At 42.8% G+C, this 23,407-nt stretch overlaps 1 protein-coding gene across 1 annotated transcript in view; it reads left to right on the top strand.

The window, feature by feature from the left end:
- LOC106582977 (rho guanine nucleotide exchange factor 10-like protein) overlaps positions 1-23,407 on the top strand; it is a 140,841-nt gene that overhangs the window by 35,565 nt on the left and 81,869 nt on the right. The window contains 2 exon segments of the mRNA XM_082967444.1: positions 6,181-6,308; positions 12,050-12,150. Of these exon segments, the coding sequence (XP_082823570.1) occupies positions 6,181-6,308; positions 12,050-12,150 (229 nt within the window).

Here is a 23,407-nt window from a genome sequence, read left to right as displayed (position 1 = left end):
CCTCACCCCACTACTTATTATATAACAACACCCCACCCCACTACTTATTATATAACAACACCCCACCCCACTAGTTATTATATAACAACACCCCACCCCACTACTTATTATATAACAACACCCCACCCCACTACTTACTATATAGCAACACCCCACCCCACTACTTGCTATATAACAACACCCCACGCCACTACTTACTATATAGCAACACCCCACCCCACTACTTACTATATAGCAACACCCCACCCCACTACTTACTATATAACAACACCCCACCCCACTACTTACTATATAGCAACACCCCACCCCACTACTTACTATATAGCAACACCCCACCCCACTACTTACTATATAACACCACCCCACCCCACTACTTACTATATAACAACACCCCACCCCACCACTTACTATATAGCAACACCCCACCCCACTACTTACTATATTGCAACATCCCACCCCACTACGTATTATATAACAACACCCCACCCCACTACTTATTATATAACAACACCCCACCCCACTACTTATTATATAACAACACCCCACCCCACTACTTATTATATGGCAACACCCCACCCCACTACTTACTATATAGCAACACCCCACCCCACTACTTACTATATAGCAACACCCCATCCCACTACTTACTATATAGCAACACCCCACCCCACTACTTATTATATAACAACACCCCACCCCACTACTTATTATATGGCAACACCCCACCCCACTACTTACTATATAGCAACACCCCACCCCACTACTTACTATATAACAACACCCCACCCCACTACTTATTATATAACAACACCCCACCCCACTACTTATTATATGGCAACACCCCACCCCACTACTTACTATATAGCAACACCCCACCCCACTACTTACTATATAGCAACACCCCGTCCCACTACTTACTATATAGCAACACCCCACCCCACTACTTACTATATAGCAACACCCCACCCCACTTCTTACTATATAACAACACCCCACCCCACTACTTACTATATAGCAACACCCCACCCCACTTCTTACTATATAGCAACAACCCACTACTTACTATATAGCCACACCCCACCCCACTACTTACTATATAGCAACACCCCACCCCACTACTTACTATATAACACCACCCCACCCCACTACTTACTATATAACAACACCCCACCCCACCACTTACTATATAGCAACACCCCACCCCACTACTTACTATATTGCAACATCCCACCCCACTACGTATTATATAACAACACCCCACCCCACTACTTATTATATAACAACACCCCACCCCACTACTTATTATATAACAACACCCCACCCCACTACTTATTATATGGCAACACCCCACCCCACTACTTACTATATAGCAACACCCCACCCCACTACTTACTATATAGCAACACCCCACCCCACTACTTACTATATAACAACACCCCACCCCACTACTTACTATATAGCAACACCCCACCCCACTTCTTACTATATAGCAACACCCCACCCCACTACTTACTATATAGCAACACCCCACCCCACTACTTACTATATAACAACACCCCACCCCACTACTTACTATATAGCAACACCCCACCCCACTACTTACTATATAACAACACCTCACCCCACTACTTACTATATAGCAACACCCCACCCCACCACTTACTATATAGCAACACCCCACCCCACTTCTTACTATATAGCAACACCCCAACCCACTGCTTACTATATAGCAACACCTCACCCAACTTCTTACTATATAGCAACACCCCAACCCACTACTTACTATATAGCAACACCCCTAACCACTACTTACTATATAGCAACACCCCACCCCACTTCTTACTATATAGCAACACCCCAACCCACTACTTACTATATAGCAACACCCCACCCCACTACTTACAAGATAACAATATCCCACCCCACTACTTACTATATAGCAACACCCTACCCCACTACTTACTATATAACAACACCCCACCCCACTACTTACTAGATAACAATATCCCACCCCACTACTTACTATATAGCAACACCCCACCCCACCCCACTACTTACTATATAGCAACACCCCACCCCACTACTTACTATATAACAACACCCCACCCCACTACTTACTATATAGCAACACCCCACTACTTACTAGATAACAATATCCCACCCCACTACTTACAATATAACACCACCCCACCACTTACTATATAGCAACACCCCACCCCACTACTTACTATATAACACCACCCCACCACTTACTATATAGCAACACCCCACCCCACTACTTACTATATAGCAACACCCCACCCCACTACTTACTAGATAACAATATCCCACCCCACTACTGACTATACAGCAACACCCCACCCCACTACTTACTATATAGCAACACCCCACCCCACTACTTACTATATAACACCACCCCACCCCACTACTTACTATATAACAACACCCCACCCCACTACTTACTAGATAACAATATCCCACCCCACTACTTACTATATAGCAACACCCCACCCCACTACTTACTATATAACACCACCCCACCCCACTACTTACTATATAACAACACCCCACCCCACTACTTACTATATAGCAACACCCCACCCCACTACTTACTATATAGCAACACCCCACCCAACTACTTACTATATAGCAACACCCCACCCCACTACTTACTATATAGCAACAACCCACTACTTACTATATAGCAACACCCCACCCCACTACTTACTATATAGCAACACCCCACCCCACTACTTACTATATAACACCACCCCACCCCACTACTTACTATATAACAACACCCCACCCCACCACTTACTATATAGCAACACCCCACCCCACTACTTACTATATTGCAACATCCCACCCCACTACCTATTATATAACAACACCCCACCCCACTACTTATTATATAACAACACCCCACCCCACTACTTATTATATAACAACACCCCACCCCACTAGTTATTATATAACAACACCCCACCCCACTACTTATTATATAACAACACCCCACCCCACTACTTACTATATAGCAACACCCCACCCCACTACTTGCTATTTAACAACACCCCACCCCACTACTTACTATATAGCAACACCCCACCCCACTACTTACTATATAGCAACACCCCACCCCACTACTTACTATATAACAACACCCCACCCCACTACTTACTATATAGCAACACCCCACCCCACTTCTTACTATATAACAACACCTCACCCCACTACTTACTATATAGCAACACCCCACCCCACTTCTTACTATATAGCAACACCCCACCCCACTACTTACTATATAGCAACACCCCACCCCACTACTTACTATATAGCAACACCCCACCCCACTACTTATTATATAGCAACACCCCACCCCACTACTTACTATATAGCAACACCCCACCCCACTACTTACTAGATAACAACACCCCACCCCACTACTTACTAGATAACACCACCCCACTACTTACTATATAACAACACCCCACCCCACTACTTACTATATAGCAACACCCCATCCCACTACTTACTAGATAACAATATCCCACCCCACTACTTACTATACAGCAACACCCCACCCCACTACTTACTATATAGCAACACCCCACCCCACTACTTACTATATAACACCACCCCACCCCACTACTTACTATATAACAACACCCCACCCCACCACTTACTATATAGCAACACCCCACCCCACTACTTACTATATAGCAACACCCCACCCCACTACTTACTATATAGCAACAACCCACTACTTACTATATAGCAACACCCCACCCCACTACTTACTATATAGCAACACCCCACCCCACTACTTACTATATAACACCACCCCACCCCACTACTTACTATATAACAACACCCCACCCCACCACTTACTATATAGCAACACCCCACCCAACTACTTACTATATAGCAACACCCCACCCCACTACTTACTATATAACACCACCCCACCCCACTACTTACTATATAACAACACCCCACCCCACCACTTACTATATAGCAACACCCCACCCAACTACTTACTATATTGCAACACCCCACCCCACTACTTACTATATTGCAACATCCCACCCCACTACGTATTATATAACAACACCCCACCCCACTACTTATTATATAACAACACCCCACCCCACTACTTATTATATAACAACACCCCACCCCACTACTTATTATATAGCAACACCCCACCCCACTACTTACTATATAGCAACACCCCACCCCACTACTTACTATATAGCAACACCCCACCCCACTACTTACTATATAACAACACCCCACCCCACTACTTACTATATAGCAACACCCCACCCCACTACTTACTATATAGCAACACCCCACCCTAATACTTACTATATAGCAACACCCCACCCCACTACTTACTATATAGCAACACCCCACCCCACTACTTACTATATAGCAACACCCATAACACAGTCACAGTATACTCCAGCAATTTCCAAAGAGCCTCTCAGTGGAAAGGTGGCCTTTTGGATCTCTATTTTTTTTAAGGTGGAGTAAAATGGGCTTTACGCCATATTACTGATTTTCACACTCAGCCCAGTTATATTATAAATGTCCACCAAACAAATATAGGAAATACTTCTGCATGGCTCATTGACTTCATCAATTTATTTGATTCTTACTGTTTGACTGGAGGGACTTAACTGTAAAAGTGGTGTAGGAGATGTAATGTGTATGACGTATTTGATGGTATAAAAGTGCTTTGCCGTGGGTTGATGAAAGGGTCTATAAATCGAAGCAGTTTTATGAGGAAGGGGTGGTGGGTTCTTTTAATAGAGAGTGTAAGTAAACTCAGCAAAAAAAGAAACGTCCTCTCACTGTCAACACCGTTTATTTTCAGCAAACTTAACATGTCTAAATATTTGTATGAACATAACAAGATTCAACAACTGAGACATAAACTGAACAAGTTCCACAGACATGTGACTAACAGAAATGGAATAATGTGTTCCTGAACAAAGGGGGGGTCAAAATCAAAAGTAACAGTCAGTGTCTGGTGTGGCCACCAGCTGCATTAAGTACTGCAGTGCATCTTCTCCTCATGGACTGCACCAGATTTGCCAGTTCTTGCTGTGAGATGTTACCCCACTGTTCCACCAAGGCACCTGCAAGTTCCCGGACATTTCTGGGGGGAATGGCCCTAGCCCTCACCCTCCGATCCAACAGGTCCCAGACGTCCTCAATGGGATTGAGATCCGGGCTCTTCGCTGGTCATGGCAGAACACTGACATTCCTGTCTTGCAGGAAATCACGCACAGAATGGGCAGTATGGCTGGTGGCATTGTCATGCAGGAGGGTCATGTCAGGATGAGCCTGCAGGAAGGGTACCACATGAGGGAGGAGGTTGTCTTCCCTGTAACGCACAGCGTTGAGATTGCCTGCAATGACAACAAGCTCAGTCCGATGATGCTGTGACACACCGCCCCGGACCATGATGGACCCTCCACCTCCAAATCGATCCCGCTCCAGAGTACAGGCCTCGGTGTAACGCTCATTCCTTTGACGATAAACTTGAATCCAACCATCACCCCTGGTGAGACAAAACCGCGTCTCGTCAGTGAAGAGCACTTTTTGCCAGTCCTGTCTGGTCCAGCGACGGTGGGTTTGTGCCCATAGGCGATGTTGTTACTGGTGATGTCTGGTGAGGACCTGCCTTACAACAGGCCTATAAGCCCTCAGTCCAGCCCCTCTCAGCCTATTGCGGACAGTCTGAGCACTGATGGAGGGATTGTGCGTTCCTGGTGTAACTCGGGAAGTTGTTATTGCCATTCTGTTAGTGTCTTAACGACCGTTCCACAGGTGCATGTTCATGAATTGTTTATGGTTCATTAAACAAGCATGGGAAACAGTGTTTAAACCCTTTACAATGAAGATCTGTGAAGTTATTTGGATTTTTACGAATTATCTTTGAAAGACAGGGTCCTGAAAAAGGGAAGTTTCTTTTTTTGCTGAGTTTATGTCAGTACTGTCCATAAATATAAAGGTGTGAGTGTAAGCATGAGATATGAATGTTAGCTTGTGAATGTACACAGAAGTGCATCATGTAGGAGTGGATATAAGAATATTGTGCACATGGGAGTATGTACTGTAGCTATATTTTCTTGTCACAGCAGAATGTTCTTGTGTGTTTGTGGATCATAGAACCTGAACACGACTGTGGCCCAGGACTGGTGTCTAGCTCTACAGAGACTCATTCGGATCAAGGAGGATCAGCTTCAGAGTGCCAACAAGTGCCGCTTACGCCTGCAGGTGCCTGGGAGACCAGACAAGTGAGTATTACATCAATATTACTGGGCCTTGTGTTAAAGTCATACTGTAGTACCACCCAATGTGTGGAATTCATCCATTATCTTCACACTTGTGTGATTTTACGATTTAAAGACGACAAATTGAACTGCAAGGGCTTGTTTTACACTGCCGTCTTGACTCCACAAAATGGGTTGCTGGAGAAATTGCCTCATCCATAACTCGGAAAACAGGCCATCACACTCAACACTAAAAGAGAATGGCCGGTGACAAACATTTTAATGTGCCTGGGCGCTAACGTTACGATGATGCAGGAGCCTGACGTTGCGTTCGCTTAACCTCACTGAGCACATTACCTGGCATTACGCTCAGCCAGTGTTAAAAGCCTGACCCCATCTCTGCCACAGCTGGCTGGCAAATTAGAGGTGTGCACCGCAATTGGTCATTAACTGATCGTTCACATATTCACTTCCTTGAGAACGCAAATGGAATGATAGTATTAGCCATGTTATTTTCATGGAGTTCCATTCATATTACAGGTATAGCCAGTATTGTGTGTTTTTCATTTGTTCGGACAGAATAAAAAAAATTAAAAAAGCTATTGTAGTTCAGCTCAAGGACACACATAAAGTGGTCTTTGACTGACAGGTAATTTTGTCATTTTTAGATATTCTAAATCTAAAGGCTCCTTAATGGGAGCTTCTATAATTCTCTCACACTGTGATGAGTCTGAATGTGCTTATCGTAATGTGCTCAAGTGGCTATGGACTCAGCTGAGAGTAGAGGAGGAGGATAGAGAATGAAGACAGATTAGAGTGGGAGTCGTGCTGTGGCTGCTAGTGTGTGGAGGATGAGAGGGGGAGGAGGGGAGTATTATGAGCAGGGAGGGAAAGAGACCTTGATCCACCTCCATAACATAAACGGGGCAAGGCAGGGTGACAGCAGTGAAGACCTAAATGTACCCATCCAACCTAAAGTGACAGCTTGAGCAGCACAGCACTGCAGATTGGTACCCCCCCCCCCCCCCCCCCCCCCCCCCTGCAGGCCCAAGCTGCTTTCTCGATGTTTGGTGGAGCCAGATGTCATGCATACAAGAAAGTCCCAGCATCCCCTTTGAGGAGTACCACATCCCCTTGGTCCCATTGATAATGTCATTAGCAGCAGCATGGACCAGGGAGGAAGACCCCCGTACCCCATCTCTGTGGGTTGTATCAGATAGTGTAACATTATCTGTTTGTAGCAGCTGACAGACCTCATTCTGCCACACAGAGAAGCAGGTTTCTACAATGTAAAGTGGGGGAAATGCTTTGAGCAAGTAGAGTACTATACAGACCTGGACTCCAGTGTAGAGTGTAGTGATGGTTATAGTATATTGTGAAGAGAGGCATGCGATAAAGTAATAAAGAGAGAGAGAGCTGAGCAGGGTCTGATAGCAGACTAATTGTTGCTGGAGGCTGGGTGGTTGCTTGGCCGGCAGGGCTGGCTGTTGAGGTGGCAGGGCCAGCAGAGTGCCTTAGGGCTGGGTTTGGTAGTGATTGGTGGGGTGTGGGGGGTGATAGTTGGCGCGGTGGGTGCCTCAGCCATTCAGACACGACCCAAGGTGCAATGGTAGCAGATTGCAGGAGAGAACAGAGGGTAGACTGGGCACACCTATCTCTTTCTTTCTTTCTCTCTTTTTCTTTCTTTCTCTCTGTGTGTCTCTCTTGCTCTTGGCATCTTGCTCTCTGTGTCTCTCTCTCTGTCTCCTTCTTTCTCTCTTTTCTCTATTTTCTCTATTTTGTTCTCTCTTGTTTTCTCTCTATTCTCAATCATGCACACAGGTTGATATACAGTCTTGCTCTGTCTCTGTGAGAGTGGTGGAGGGAGAGTGGGTCCACAGCAGAGTCCCCCTTTACTGAGTCGGTCCCCTCCTGTCATCCTGGGAGTTTCCAAGCAAGCAGCACATCACAGCCTCCTTTCCCTCCATCCCTCCACGCAGAGCAGGGACAGACTGAGCTGAGGACGTGAGGGGAATCTCTACTGAACCGCCGTACGTGTGACAACGCATCATTAACATCTGCTTTAACTATGGCTGCTTTAATGGTGCTATACACACACATATATAAGCCAAGTGTGGAAAGAAGACCTTTGACTTGCTGCATGGCACGTGCATCATTCACTCCCCTTGCAATGAGCAGCTAAGTTGTGACTTTCCCCGTCCAGCCAGGTCTGGCCTAGGCACACTGATGCTCCCACAGGACCTCTGTGTCTGTCCACTCTTTGTGCATTAATGACACATGTGTGCCTCAGCAGTGACCAGCAGCCATACATCAGCCCGGGTTTGGGCTGTGGGCCGGGTCCTTGCTCCACTCTATTCCGCCATCATGCCCGTGCCTACTTCCTCATGCTGCTTGTGTACCAGCACACCTGCACTGCGCCTGTCAATCAGGCGATGGGATGACTCCAAGTCTGCTCTGATTAGCATGTTTGGAGCAGCGTGAGCGTCAAGTATTACCCTCCCTGGCAATCTGATGAAGTGACCAGTTTCATTCTCATCTTTCTCCCCCTCTCCCTCCCCTCTTGCTTCATCTCTCTCTTTCTTCAGGAAATTGCTTCTGCTGTATTTAAGCAGTGAAGGGTATGAATTACATCTCTGTGTGAAAGCCCCACTTTTTCAACATGTCAAATAATTTGGAGATCTTACTCACATCTTTCTGTCCTCCTCTTTTCTCACGCTCTCACTCAGTCTGAGCAGGCAGGTATGACAGAAGCAGATTTGAGAGAGAGAGAGAGAGAGAGAGATACGAGTCACTGGGGATGTGTACTGCTGTTGTATCTTTTATCACTCAACCTGAAGCAAGTAGTATCTGTGTCCTTGTTTATTCATGTAGAACAGAGGAAAAACTAACATTTAAGACAAGTATTGCATAGAGACTGCAAGGATGAGTGTCAGCAGGAGGAGTTGGTGAATGTAAAACTGTGTGCCATTGTTGAGAGGTAACATGGTAGCACAATCACAGCTGCTGATCTCAGAGTGCTGAGCCACTACTGGAGGCCTAAGACCTTTAAAAAGTTCCACACTGAGCTCCCCCTGTTCAAGGATCACATTATTCCCACATTCAGGTCCAGAACTGTCAGCTTTTACCCAGGGTGTAAGAGGCATGTCGGGGGCCAAGGGGCGAGGAGCAGGGGGGCAGAGTGGGGATTCTGGCCTGTTAATCCAGCTCCCTGGCTCCTTCTTTGTGTGTTAGCAGTTCATGCTCCCCTCTCATCCCTTCTCTTATCTGATCTGGGCGTCTCTACCTTCAGGGTCCAACGGCGCATGCCGTATCATCTGACCTTTACATCACTTCCACCATCCTGATTGAAACAGGGGGAGGTGAAATGTGCTGTTTGTTACGGCTCTGTGGTTACAGGACTCTTACTCCTTCAAATCAAATCAAAGTTTATTGATCGCATCCAAGGTTTAGCAGATGTTATAGCGGGTGCAGAGAAATTCTTATGTTACTGGCTCCTAACTATGCAGTAAAATGTAATACACAAATTGTTATAATATTTCTTTTAAATAAAAATCAAGAAATGTCGAAACAAATGTAATTAACAACCCAGATAGCACTGTAACAGTAATCCAAATGCAATCTACCGTAATTTCCGGACTATTAAGCGCACCTGAATATAAGCCGCACCCACTGAATTAAAAAGAAATAAATATTTTGAACATAAATAAGCCGCACATGTCTATAAGCCGCAGGTGCCTACTGGTACATTGAAACAAATGAACTTTACACAGGCTTTAACGAAACACGGCTTGTAACAAAAATAAATAGGCTTTAACGAAACACGGCTTGTAACAAAAATAAATAGGCTTTAACGAAACACGGCTTGTAACAAAAAAATTATAATTAGCAGTAAGCTTTAGTTGTCTTTTTGCACTTTTTGCATGAGTCAATTCCTCATGCTGCTGTTTCCAACGTCTTATCATCGACTCATTAAGACAAAGCTCCCGTGCAGCAGCTCTATTTCCTTTTCCAACAGCCAGATCAATCGCCTTCAACTTGAAAGCTGCATCATATAAATTTCTCCGTGTCTTTGCCATGATGAGGTGACAAAATGACTACCGTAATCAGAATGATGGGAAGTTTGAGAGCGCTCGATTTAATCTAAACAGTAAACAAAAAAGTTGTTTGACCGTAACCCGTTCGGCAATTTCATTGGTCTAATGAAAGCTTCATGCCGCCAAAAAACTGAGCACGTCACAGAATGTGTTTTTTGGGAAAAAAGAAATTGAAAGCGGGAAAAATCCATATATTAGCCGCGTCATTGTTTAAGCCGCGAGGTTCAAAGCCTGGGAAAAAGTTGCGGCTTATAGTCCGGAATTTACGGTATACGTACAGTATATACAGTGGATGAATTTACACACGATTTACTAAGAAGGAAATGTACAGCAGTAGATATATTAGAGTGAGCTATGTCAAGAATCAAGTATATAAATGAATGTGTGGTGTGTATAAACAGTGTAATTAAACTATTAGAATGAGCTATGTTGAGAATACACTATGTTCAGTGGTTTAATGTCTCTATAACATGGGACAACAGTGAGTGTGTGTGTGTGTGTGTGTGTGTGTGTGTGTGTGTGTGTGTGTGTGTGTGTGTGTGTGTGTGTGTGTGTGTGTGTGTGTGTGGGTGTGTGATAGCTTGTGTGTGTGTGAGTAGTGTGCATCACCTGGTAGATGGCTAGTGATGGCTGTTCAACAGTCTGATAGCTTGGCAATAGAAGCTGTTTTTTAGTCTCTTGGTCTAGGTACTGATGCACCTGTACTGTCTGTCAGACAGTAGCCAAGTGAACAGTCCGTGGCTCGGGTGACTGAGGTCCTTAATTTCTTCAGCTGTCTGAGATTGTAGAGGCACTGTTCTTCACCAGGGTATCAGTTTGGTGAGACCATTTCAGGTCCTCAATGAAGTGCACGTCGAGAAACTTGAAGCTTTTGACCCTATACACTGTGGCCCCGTCGATGAGGATGGGGGTATGCTCCCTCGTCTGTCTCCTGTAGTCCACAATCAGTTCCTTTGTTTTGTTGACGCTGAGGGAGAGGTCTCGACATCTCCTCCCTTTCCCTCTCCCCCTCGTCATCCTGTCCCCAGAAGTACCTCAAGAGGAGAGGAGGCATTCTTATAGTACAGTAGAATATCTACAGTATGTCTTTATTAATGCAGAAGGGGGGTTTGTTTACAACATGTGTAAAATAGATAGGCCTACAGCATTGAATAGTCACATACGACTAAGCTTCCAAATAAAAAGCAGACCAGAATTTCATAATCACATAATCCAACCATATCACAATCCCATGGCGTATCCAAACATACATCCATAGACCAGTCTGCAGCGGTGTCCTGGTTTTGGGAAGCTAATGACCATAGACCTATCTTATATGACACTGTGTAGACCTAAAGAGAACTTGAATTTTTGGAATTTCAGTTTGAAAGTCTGAAATAGCACCTGGAACTTTTTCCTTGCTCTGTGTGGACTGTCACTGAGAAGGAACAGGCCTTTTGCAGAGCATTTGTATGTGGTATTTGTCTTTATTGATTTGCTCTGATTTGCTCTATGGAGCACTATACCATTATTCCTACACTTATGGCTCTTTTCCGGTGCAGTGAATGGCCCATAAAACACAGATGGGCTTTTAGCTGCTGCTTTCTGTAGACAGTAGAACAACGGTCTTGATGAGGTCCCCACAGAGCATGAGTCAGTTGTTTTAACTTGTGTGTGTGCATTCCCCTCCAGGTCGGGACGTCCCGTCAGCTTCATGGTGGTTTTCAACACCCCCAACCCCCTCAGCAAGATCTCCTGGGTCAACCGGCTGCACCTGGCCAAGATTGCGCAGCGTGAGTACTACATTACATGACCCTTCCTTACCCTTACTGAAACAAAACACCAGTTACATAATACAAGCTGCAAAATATACACAGTGAATTGATTTCTATGGTGTTGTTTAGGCTTTATAGAGTAGTAGTTACAACATTTCACTTACAAATCCTTGCAAAAGAGTAGTAATATATAGGATAAGGTGGTTAAGGCAGCTGTGCTCCTGCTAAGGCACTTTCTGGTTTGTTTTACAGTCATTGGCTCAGTGAAAGTCTGGTGTTATGTGTTATTGAATCACATTAACCAAAGACGTCCCCCAGGGATAATGTGTTCTGTATAATGTGTGCTTGGCCTCAGAGGCTAGGCCATATTGAGCTGAGCATGAAGGCACACACAGTCTGAGGAGACTGCATCAGCACTGGTCCCTTTCCAGCAGGGAGCAGCACTGTGATTTTCTTTCCTACTGCCTCCCCCTCCAGTCTCCCCCTTCCCCACTCCCCACTACCTATAGCCTGGCTCTATAACCGGAGTGAATCCACCCAGGGATGCTGGAGGCCATCCATTGGGAGGTTCATCAAAGCGTGCTCTGAGCAACTGACACGGGGCTAGCCAGCCAGGGCTACTGTACATGATATTAATCTGATTTGCCATGGTGAAACTAGCTCCCCCATCACTCCCCCCATGACTTCCCCTTGACTCACCCAAAAACACATGCACACATACATACAGTACTCATGGTTTTGTGTCTATGGTATTGCTCTCTAAGCGTCCTGATAGCGTGTTACTTGGGCCGGCTCTGTATTTGGGCTGCTTAAATCCCAGAGGCCGCTGGCTTCACAGTAAGCTCCTGTACACAAATCTGTAAAGGTTTCAAAGGAAGTTACTGGAACCAGATTAAACACCACAACATGAAATGCATTTTACAGATGAGCAGCCAGAGATGCAATTGAACATCATCCTGTTGTGGTGGTGAGGAATACACAGCCCCAGGGACAACTTGCAAAGGGATCGATAGGGCCAGGACTAAGTCTACTGTTATGTGTTATAGGCTAAAGTAGTCATGTCTGTTTGGCTATCTATCCACAGTGTTAGTTTCTGTAGACATCTGCATATCTCTCTGTCCTCAGAAATGCCAGTGAAAAGACCACTAGAGTGGATCTCTGCATGGTGCTGCAGCTCTGTGTCTCACAGTGGGGCATGAGGTAGTGTGCTGCATACGTCAGTGCTGGAGTACGTCTGTAGGCTCTCCAGCAGAGCCCGTGGGGTGTCTGACTGTCAGAAAGGCATAAAAAAAATCAGGCAGGGAGGATACTTTCAGTTGAGTATACCACAGCACAGCAGCATCCACAACACAGCAGTGCTGATTAGGACAGGTGATCTATTGAAATTATGTAGCTCATAGATAGCTTCCACAGTAGCAATTATAGCTTATATAGTTAACTTCAAAATATTGGGACAGTGACACATGAAATGATACAATGACAATGATGGTAAAGTGCTGTCAGCTTTAATATGAGGGTACTTTCATCCATATTGGGTGAACCATCTACAAATTACAAACATTTTTGTACATTTTTTGTATAAATTCACTTGTGTATTAAAGTAGTAAGAAGTTAAGTACTTGGTTTCATATTACTAGCACACAATGACTACATTAAGCTTGTCACTCTACAAACTTGTTGAATGCATTTGCTGTTTGTTTTGGTTGTGTTTCAGATTATTTTGTACCCAATAGAAATACTGTAAATGGTTAAAAATGTATAGTGTCCTTTTGGAGTCTCTTTTATTGTAAATAAGAATAGAATATGTTGCTAAACACTTCTACATTAACATGGACGAAATGCAAAGCCAAATTACTCTCAAAACACATTTTAGAACCATTCTGAAAGCTTTAGTCTATGTAGTATATTCTCAACCCCATGACCGTACAAACAATATGGTTTTGTTAGACTAGGACAACAGTGTGGAAATGTGGTTTGTTTGGTATTTTGATTTGAATTGTTTCCTCCCCTTACCCAACTTTTGCCAAGTGTTTGTATTATCCGGTTATTACTTGGAAAGCGAATGTTTTTGCAGAATAGATTGGTTGCACAACAACAAACCACCCCAATGCCAATCTCACGATGCTTCTCAAGCTCAAGTTATTGGAAATCTTTTAATGGTGATGAGCAAATAACGAAGTGGTTGTTGCGGTTTAAGTGGAAAGATCCCCAAAACACAGATAGCAGCTAGCTACTCAGTGAGAGGGACAAACATTTCCAAAAGCCTATTAAAAGTTCAATATTAGGAATGTTTTTAATATAAAACATTATGACCTGTCATAAAACATTCTCTCCATCACTTTACCTGCCTGTATGCACTCTATATGCACTTATTTTTCTGGCTTCCTTATTCCTTATACTCAGTATTGCAATAGTTACGTATAGAATAGGTTTATTACTGTAGGACTATACATTTAGACCTAACATACACTACAAGTCCAAAAGTATGTGGACACCTCTTCAAATTAGTGGATTCGGCTATTTGAGCCACTGTATAACATCGAGCACACAGGGGCGGCAGGTAGCCTAGTGGTTAGAGCGTTAGGCCAGGTTGCTAGATCGTATCCCCAAGCTGACAACGTAAAAATCTGTCTTCTGCCACTGAGCAAGGCAGTTAACCCAGTGTTCCTAGGCCGTCATTGTAAATAAGTATTTGTTCTTAACTGACTTGCCTAGTTAAGCAAAGGTAAAAAAAAATAAAACACAGCTATGCAATCTCCATAGACAAAAATTGTCTGTAGAATGGCACGTACTGAAGAGCTGTGGAATCGTCTAGGAGCACAACTGCTCAGCTTGAAGTGTTAGGACACATAAGCTCACAGAATTGGACCAGGGAGTGCTGAAGCTCGTAGCGTGTAAAAATCGTCTGTCCTCGATTGCAACACCTACTACCGATTTCTAAACTGCCTCTGGAAACAACGTCAGCACTGGAACTGTTCATCGGGAGCTACATGAAATGAGTTTCCATGGGCGTGCAGCCGCACACCATGCGCAACGCCAAACGTTGGCTGGAGTGGTGTAAAGCTCGGAGCCATTGGACTCTGGAGCATTGGAAACGCGTTCTCTGAAGTGATGAATCACGCTTCACCATCTGGCAGTCCGATGGACAGATCTGGGTTTGGCGGATTCCAGGAGAACGCTACCTGCCCCAATTCATAGTGCAAACTGTACATTTTGGTGGAGGAGGAATACTTGTCTGGGGCTGTTTTTCGTGATTCGGGCTAGGCCCCTTAGTTCCAGTGAACGGAAATCTTAAAGCTACAGCATACAATAACATTCTAAGCGATTCTGTGCTTCCAACTTTGTGGCAACAGTTTGGGGAAGGCCCTTTTCTCTTTCAGCATGACAATGCCCCCGTGCACAAACTGCGAGCCAGGCCTAATCACCCAACATCAGTGCCCGACCTCACTAATGCTTTTGTGGCTGAATGGAAGCAAGTCCCCGCAGCAAGGTTCCAACATCTAGTGGAAAGCCTTCCCAGAAGAGTGGAGGCTGTTATAGCAGCAAAGGGGGGACCAACTTCATATCAATTCCCATGATTTTGGAATGAGATGTTAGACGAGCAGGTGTCCACATACCTTTGGCCATGTTGTGTACTTACACTTTATACAAAATATGACAATGTCAAAGTGAAAAGAAAATCCTACAAATCTTTACAAATTACTAAAAATGATATAACTAAAATATAGTCGTATTCACACCGTTTGTTTAGGCAAGCCTAAATTAGTCCAGCAGTAAAATATGGCTTAACAAATCACATAATAAGTAACATGGACTCACACTGTGTGAAATAATAGTGGTTGACAGGATTTCCCTGTTTACACACAACATCTGTAAGGTCACACAGTCAAGTATTGAATTTCGAGCTCATATTCAACTACAAAGACCAGAGAGCTCTTCCAAAGCCTCATAAAGAAGGGCAGTGATTGGTAGATGGGTAACAATAACACATCAGACACTTAATATTTATTTAAGCATGCCAATTTAATAATTATGCTATGGATTATGTATTGAACCACCCAGACACATCAAAGACACAGTTGTCTTTCTGAACTGAGATGCAGGACAGGAAGGAAACTGCTCAGGGATTTCACCATGAGGTGATTTTAAAACAGCTAGTTCAATGGGAGAAAACTGAGAATGAATCAACAACATTGTAGTGACTCCACAATAATGACATAATTGACAGAGTGAAAAGAATAGGATCGGAATATACAGAATAAAAATCTTTCAAAACATGCATCCTGTATGCAACAAGGCACTAAAGTAATACTGGAAAAAAAGTAATGGCAGAGGAATACACCTTTTGGCCTAAATGCTAGGCCTTATGTTTGGAGAAAATCCAACACATCACTGAGTAACTGCCACCTTAAATTCAAGCATGGTGTGGTGGCGGTATCATGGTATGGGTATGCTTGACATTGACAAAGACTGACAAAGACCGATTAACATAAACGGATGGAGCTAAGCACATGCAAAATCCTAGAGGAAAACCTGCTTCAGTTTTCTTTACACCAGACCTATAACACAAGGCCACATATACACTGGAGTTGCTTACCAAGAAGACAGTGAATATTCCTGAGTGGCAACGATTTGACTTAAATCTGCTTGAAAATATATGGTAAGACTTGGAAATTGCTGTCTAGCCATCATCCCCAACACCTTGCCAGAGCTTGAGGAATTTAGAAAAGAATAATGGGCAAATATTGCATAATTCAGGTACCCAAGAAGACTCACAGCTGTAATCGCTGCAAAAGCTCTTTCTAACATGTATTGGCTCAAGGGGTGAATACTTATCTAATCAAGGTACTTTTTGTTAGTGTTAATACAATTTAGGATAACAAAACTCCACTTTGACACTACAAAATATTTTGGGTAGATCGTTGACAAAAATAGACAATTAAATCTATTTTAATCCCACTTTGTAACAACATAAAATGTGAAGAAATCCAAGGGGCTACTTATGATAGGCAATATAGGTGAAAATCCATTGAGACATTGTTGAGGCCACAGTGTGAACAAAATGGATTTGCATCAACCCGGCCAGAATGTCAATTACATGTTAATTGCATTACACCCCCACTTTGCTTTCCCATTTAACCAAATGTAATTACAATAAGGGAGTTGTTGATGTAATTTCACGGATGGCCTGCCATCACTAGGCCCTCTTGTCATTTCATGGTCATTTCTATTTCAATCAGCAGTTGAACTCTACTCAGCTGTATCCTGTACGGACAGAGAGGGGTTGCCTTGCTCCAAAATGTCTCCAAATGGCTGATGCCCCAAATAGCAAACACTCGAATGCATGATTTAGTGAGCTATTAAACATCACAAAGCTCATTTTGGAGCCATACTCAGCCTTGTAGCTACCAGTGTTTATGTTATAACCCCCCATTTATATAACACACTTATATCCCTCAGGTATGCTTTCATGTACACTCCTTACTGTACCGCACAGAATACGCTTAGTGCCAATTTGCCAAATGCTATCCCCAAAGTGTACTTTCAAAACACATCAATCACATCTCATTGCTTACACTTAAGCTACAGGAACATAATTGTATGCCTGAGGTACAACTTGAAGCACATTAATAGCATGATTTGTCTTGTAGCGTAGCTCTTTGTCTTGGGCACATACATTATATATACAGTAGGAATGTCTGCCAGATATGAAAAGTTTGTTGATGTAGAGGTTTTTACTTTGGATGCATCCAGCAGTAAGGCCTTACATCACAGACACAATATAGAACAGATGCCTCCAGTAAAAAAAACTTTGAGAGCTTGGGCTGATAAGGTTACATCTACAAAAATATGATTCTGAGATATTGGCTTTAAAGTTCCAAAACCCTTATTGGTTTGATTGGTGACAGCGACTTTTGTCTTGTATTCTTTTGTACTTAATAACATGAATTGGGGTATTTAGAATACTACATAGGTAGAGAACATTGAACAGAACAAGGATATGTCAATAATTACATTTTGCCAATTATAACCTTATAGTCCCAAGCTCTCGAATTGTGTCACCTTGGGACCACATGTCCACAATTGCCCAACAGTGGTGCTGCAGCACACTCAGAACTCAGGAAAGCTACGTGTTCCGCAGCATCTCCTATGCCACTTCAATTGGGACTAATGTTTCTAAGAGGGTCCTACAATAACATAGCCAGACACATAGCCTAATAATTAATAGGTTCATTTTGTGCAGAATAATTAATTACTATTTCAATGTATGGACTTCCAGCCTTTCCAGGCAAGGTTAGGACTGCTGATTTGACGGCCCACACAAGCAGAGCAGACAAGTGAGAGGAGTTGAGGCGCCAGAGACAGAGAGACAGAGGAGTGGATAGAGGCAAGAAGAGAGAGGTTGAAAGGGATGGGAGGGTGGAAAGGATGATTGAGACAAGCAATCAGTCCCACCACAGGGAGCAGAGGGCAGGCAGGGGGCTGTGGCCTGCGGTTACCTTGCTATCTCTAAGTGTGTCAGACTCTCCTCTTCCCCAGCAGCCGATTGATAGACAATGCTTGAGGAGTGGAGTGTGGCTTGACCGTCCTGGCACACACTCTAAGACGCCCTCTTAAAGAGATTCTCCAGTAGTTTTGTATACTTTTTAGCCAGTAGTTCTGAAAGTAGTGCTCACAAGCCAAAAGTGTTCCCCTAAATGGTGTACTACTTACTGTATGTCACATATGTGCAGATATGTGCACCACGTCATTGCTCTCTCTCTCACTCTGCTGTGTGTGCATCTCACTAGCTGTCACTCAAATAGCGAAGGGCTGAACCTTATTGGATGGAACTCGAATTGCTAGGCTGGCCCAGGAGGGGGGAAATGGCGATGCACAGCTTCCAGTAAACAGTCGCTTTCAAACTAGGGATTTCGTGGCTAATTAAGATTTTTTTTAATTCTGCTCATAGATGATGTCTGTATGAACTACACATTGACACATCCAGCCCAAAGTGTGAGGTTTAAAAAACACTTACTAGTCACCAAAGTTCCAGAGCATGTCTTTAATCCACTGCTAACAAGCACTATGATGAAGCACCGGGGAGCAGAACACAGGAGATGGGCCATGCGCTTCCTGTACCATGTTGTAGGTTCAAGTTGAAGAGATGTCCTTCAGATCCATGCTGTCAGTTCAAGTTCTGTACAAGTTAATGGAAAACTGTAATTTATACTGTAACTTAGGGTATCATCAACAGTAAAATACCCAAATGTTTTACTGCGGCATACTATAAATTATGGTGCATTGTGTGAACATTTTGTGGCGGGAAATAATTACTGTATTTCGAATGGTACTGTATTTCCACCCCACAGAATACAGTACCGGACCATATCTTTGGAGCGTCATAAACCTTTTGACCAATTGTGCATTGGATCCCAACCTTTTTTGAACCATGGCACCCCTTGATGGGATATACAATTCTGCAGCACATCTACAATTTCCCTATTATTGGTAATGACCTCCATCTCATCTGATCCATACTGCAAATCATCGATTTTCTGTGACAATTTTTTATAGATGAAGTATGGTTTATTTTTAATAATTTTCATAGTTTTCACAGTTCCTTACTCATGGTGGTGTATTTCTGTGTACCCCTTTAAGAGAGTCCTGTGAATATGAAACAGAAAGAAAAACATGTAGCTCTGGTAAAATAAGAAAAATGACCACTTTTGGGTTTAAAAAAATAAAATGTATTAATTGTATTAACATTTTTTATTCAGATTTTTCAGGGGGGGCTGCAGCTTTGGCAGAGGCTGTGGTGTAGCTAAGCCAAGAATCATATATTAAAAATTCAACCTCTCTGGCTAAGCCTAATCAGACTTGCCTATGATAATGGTTTTCATAGAAGAAGTAAAATGATTCAAATGGCTTTGCTTGTGATGCACATCCCTCAAATCATACAAATGTAACAGCCTGAGCACACTGGACTTGAAACAACAACAACAATACACCATGTGCCGTTTAATGTATTATCTGACAGGCACTAGCACTCCCAAGTAAAGATTCCATCTGCATTCCACAGGTCATGTTTATAAGCGAGTGTTCCAAAAAATGTATCAAGATTAGGAAAAGTTTCAGGGCATATCTGAGAGTTCCTCAAGGTACACCAGTGCCGCAGCACACCGGTGGGAACCACTGCAATAGTGGGGGCATGATATTGTTGTTTCTAGTCATTAAGATATTTTGAGGCATGCCTTGTAAGAGGTTATATTGTTGTACCTGCGAGTGAGAATGTTGTACCAATTTAACTCATATTTGGTTATAGTGCTCCATCAATTTATAATGTATAGGGGACAGATTGTAGTAGCAGCAAGTCTTAAACCTTAAATGGTTGAGCATTTTGCCATGTCCTTTTGATCTCTTTTGCCCTGTAGTGTCCCCTTTACAGTGTAGTATTGTGCCTCTGTGGTGTCATTCAATGTATCTCCTTCAGGGCTCACGTTACGTATTATGGTTGTTATGGCAACTGCACGTTTATTTGCCTTGCTTAAGCAACATCAATTTCTATATGTTTTTTGTTGTAGTTATTCAGCACTGGATAAGAATGATGGAAAGATGCCTAGTGATGATGAGTCAAATACAAACAATAAAGCCGTTGCCACATGCTCCACTGTATGCTGCTAAGCTTTAACATTTCTACACCCCGAAATGAATCTGTCAGACCGCAAAGATTATCTCAACATCTCACTGTGCTCAAACAGTGGGAAATGTTTATGATGAGTAATACATTATCAGGGATTTAATTAACAAATCCCACTCTTGCATTGATCCCTAGGAAATATCAATTGCGCTGGTATATTTAATTAGTCTATAACTTTGTATCATAGGGTTGATAGACTGCTGCACTCTGGAAATTAAATCATCATCAGCAAAAGACTTGAAACACAAGCCTGATTTGAATATAACATCACAACCGGAGAAACTAAACCCCTATGTGGAATGGCTTGAATGCACCTTTCCATGTTGGGATCAATCACCATTTCAACTCCTGTCTGTTGAATTGGACATGTCAATTTGTCACAGGATGCTATTCAATTCTTGAATGGATTAAAACTTGGATGGAATTGACCCCGACTCCCACCACATTAATAGGCTTCCAAATAGAACAGATCACACTGAGTATGAATAGTTGAAGGTCAAAATACAGCATTTAAACTTGGACAACAGCTAGAGAGCTCTCATTCATTAAACCAAAGGTGGTAGAGTGTGTTTTAATAAAAAAAACTAAGTGGGAGCAGATCGTCCATGGCCTAGTCCAATTGGTGAAGCTTTAAAGACAGTTGTCCAACATTCATTGTGCTACATTTGATCAAGTCAAGGGAACAAGGCCTGACATTTTGATGAATGCAATTGAGCGTTCTCTTGCTAATGGTTTAGCTATTCAAAATCACAGACTCCTACATGACCAAGACAAGGTTATTTTGGGGCAGCTTTTTGATAGTTCACTGCAACGACTTGCTTGACTTCTATGGAATGTTCATTTTGAAAAGGCAATTTTGCAATATGTAAATGTTTCTGTTCGGTTTTCAATGGCAAGAAATACATGAAGGACAGATTAATTGTTGGCTACGGTCATACTACAGTCTGTGTATTTGGATTTGGCCGGATTAAGTCGTCATTGTAAATAAGAATGTATTCTTAACTGACTTACCTAGAAAAAGTTAAAAATAAATAAAAATGTGGTCTTCAGCAGTAAGTCCAGTACATTTTGTACTGATGTAGTATACCACAGCACAGTTTACCACAGTACACTTTGCTTTATTATGGACGACAGGTTCAGTACACATCAATGCATCCTATATCAGAATGTAGGCACTGGCACTCACTTAAGGGTAGGAAGCATGATTTTTTTACTCATCAAATGAACAATACAGTGTGGTCAAAGACTTAGTAACTTAGTTGTAGTCATGATCTGGTTACCTATAACTACAAACAAAGTTATGATTTCTTCAAACATACTCACAATGGACTATTTCTCAACATCATATGGAGAATCTACTCTGCGTTAACTAGCTCGAGCTGGCTAACGTAAACCACTTGCCATACTGATTTGTTGGCAGTGGTGAGCTACAATACACCAATCATGAGGAGGTATAACGTAAACAACCAATCAGATTCCCCACACGTGGGAGCCACATGATCCTGCTCTGCTTTTCCATTCCATGTAGCTCTGACTTCTCCTGCACCACTGACAGGCTTGCCTCTGGCTCAAAAGGAAAGTAGAAAACCATTCCTGCCTGCTCTAATTGTTTAGCTAGTACTTCGTATGGTCTTCATTTGTTTTTCACCCTCCAAATTGTTTGGTCAACTTTGTATTATTGTCTCTGTAGTCTATCTACTTTGGATTTACCTCACTATATGTTAATTTGATTAGCTAACTCTCCGTGCTGCCATTTTTGTGTGTGTTTCTGTGGGTTCCTGCCTTTGCTAGACTAGTTGCTGTTGATTTCTGTCATATTACTTAGCTCTGTCTCCCATGGTGGTTGGGTAGCTAGGCTAGTTAGCTGGCTAGGCTAGCTAGCAGGCTAAAATAACTAACTTTAGCTTGCTGGATGACTGGCTTGCTGGCTAAGATAAATGCATATACCGGTAACATTATTTGATAACTGGTTGGATGTATTTCCAAAGTAACCGTTATTGATTTGACAAAACCTTGGTTTTATTTAATGTAGTTGTAAGCTAGGTGTTGATAGCTACTGGCTGACTCATTCTGTGTTAACGTAACGTTAGCAGGCTAGTAGGGCTAATGTTAGTAGCCTAGTTGGCTAGCAACCTTGCAAGCTGATTTGTAACAATAGATTCATAAAGTATTTGCTTGTAAGTTGGCAGAAAATCTTATTGAAATCAGTAGTCATGCAAATGACTTGGTTTCATTTCAAGTTATACTTTTGAAGTTATTTCTGTTGGCTTTTAAGAGTGTGCAAAGCTGTTATCAAGGCAAAGGGTGGCTACTTTGAAGAATCTAAAATATAAAATATATTTTGATTTGCTTAACACTTTTTTGGTTACTACATGATTCCATATGTGTTATTTAATAGTTTTGATGTCTTCGCTATTATTCTACAATGTAGAAAATAGTAAAAATTAAGAAAAACCCTTGAATGACTGTCACGCCCTGACCTGAGAGAGACGGTTTGTTTCTCTATGTGGTTAGGTCAGGGTGTGGGGTGGGCATTCTATGGTGTCTTATTTCTTTGTGTTGAGCCGAGTATGGTTCCTAATCAGAGGCAGCTGT

The sequence above is a fragment of the Salmo salar genome, chromosome 22 (genome assembly GCF_965601325.2).
Source record: "Salmo salar chromosome 22, fSalSal1, whole genome shotgun sequence".
NCBI lineage: Eukaryota > Metazoa > Chordata > Actinopteri > Salmoniformes > Salmonidae > Salmo > Salmo salar.
Note: the sequence above shows the minus strand (reverse complement) of the source record. Positions and strands in the feature narration are given on the sequence as shown.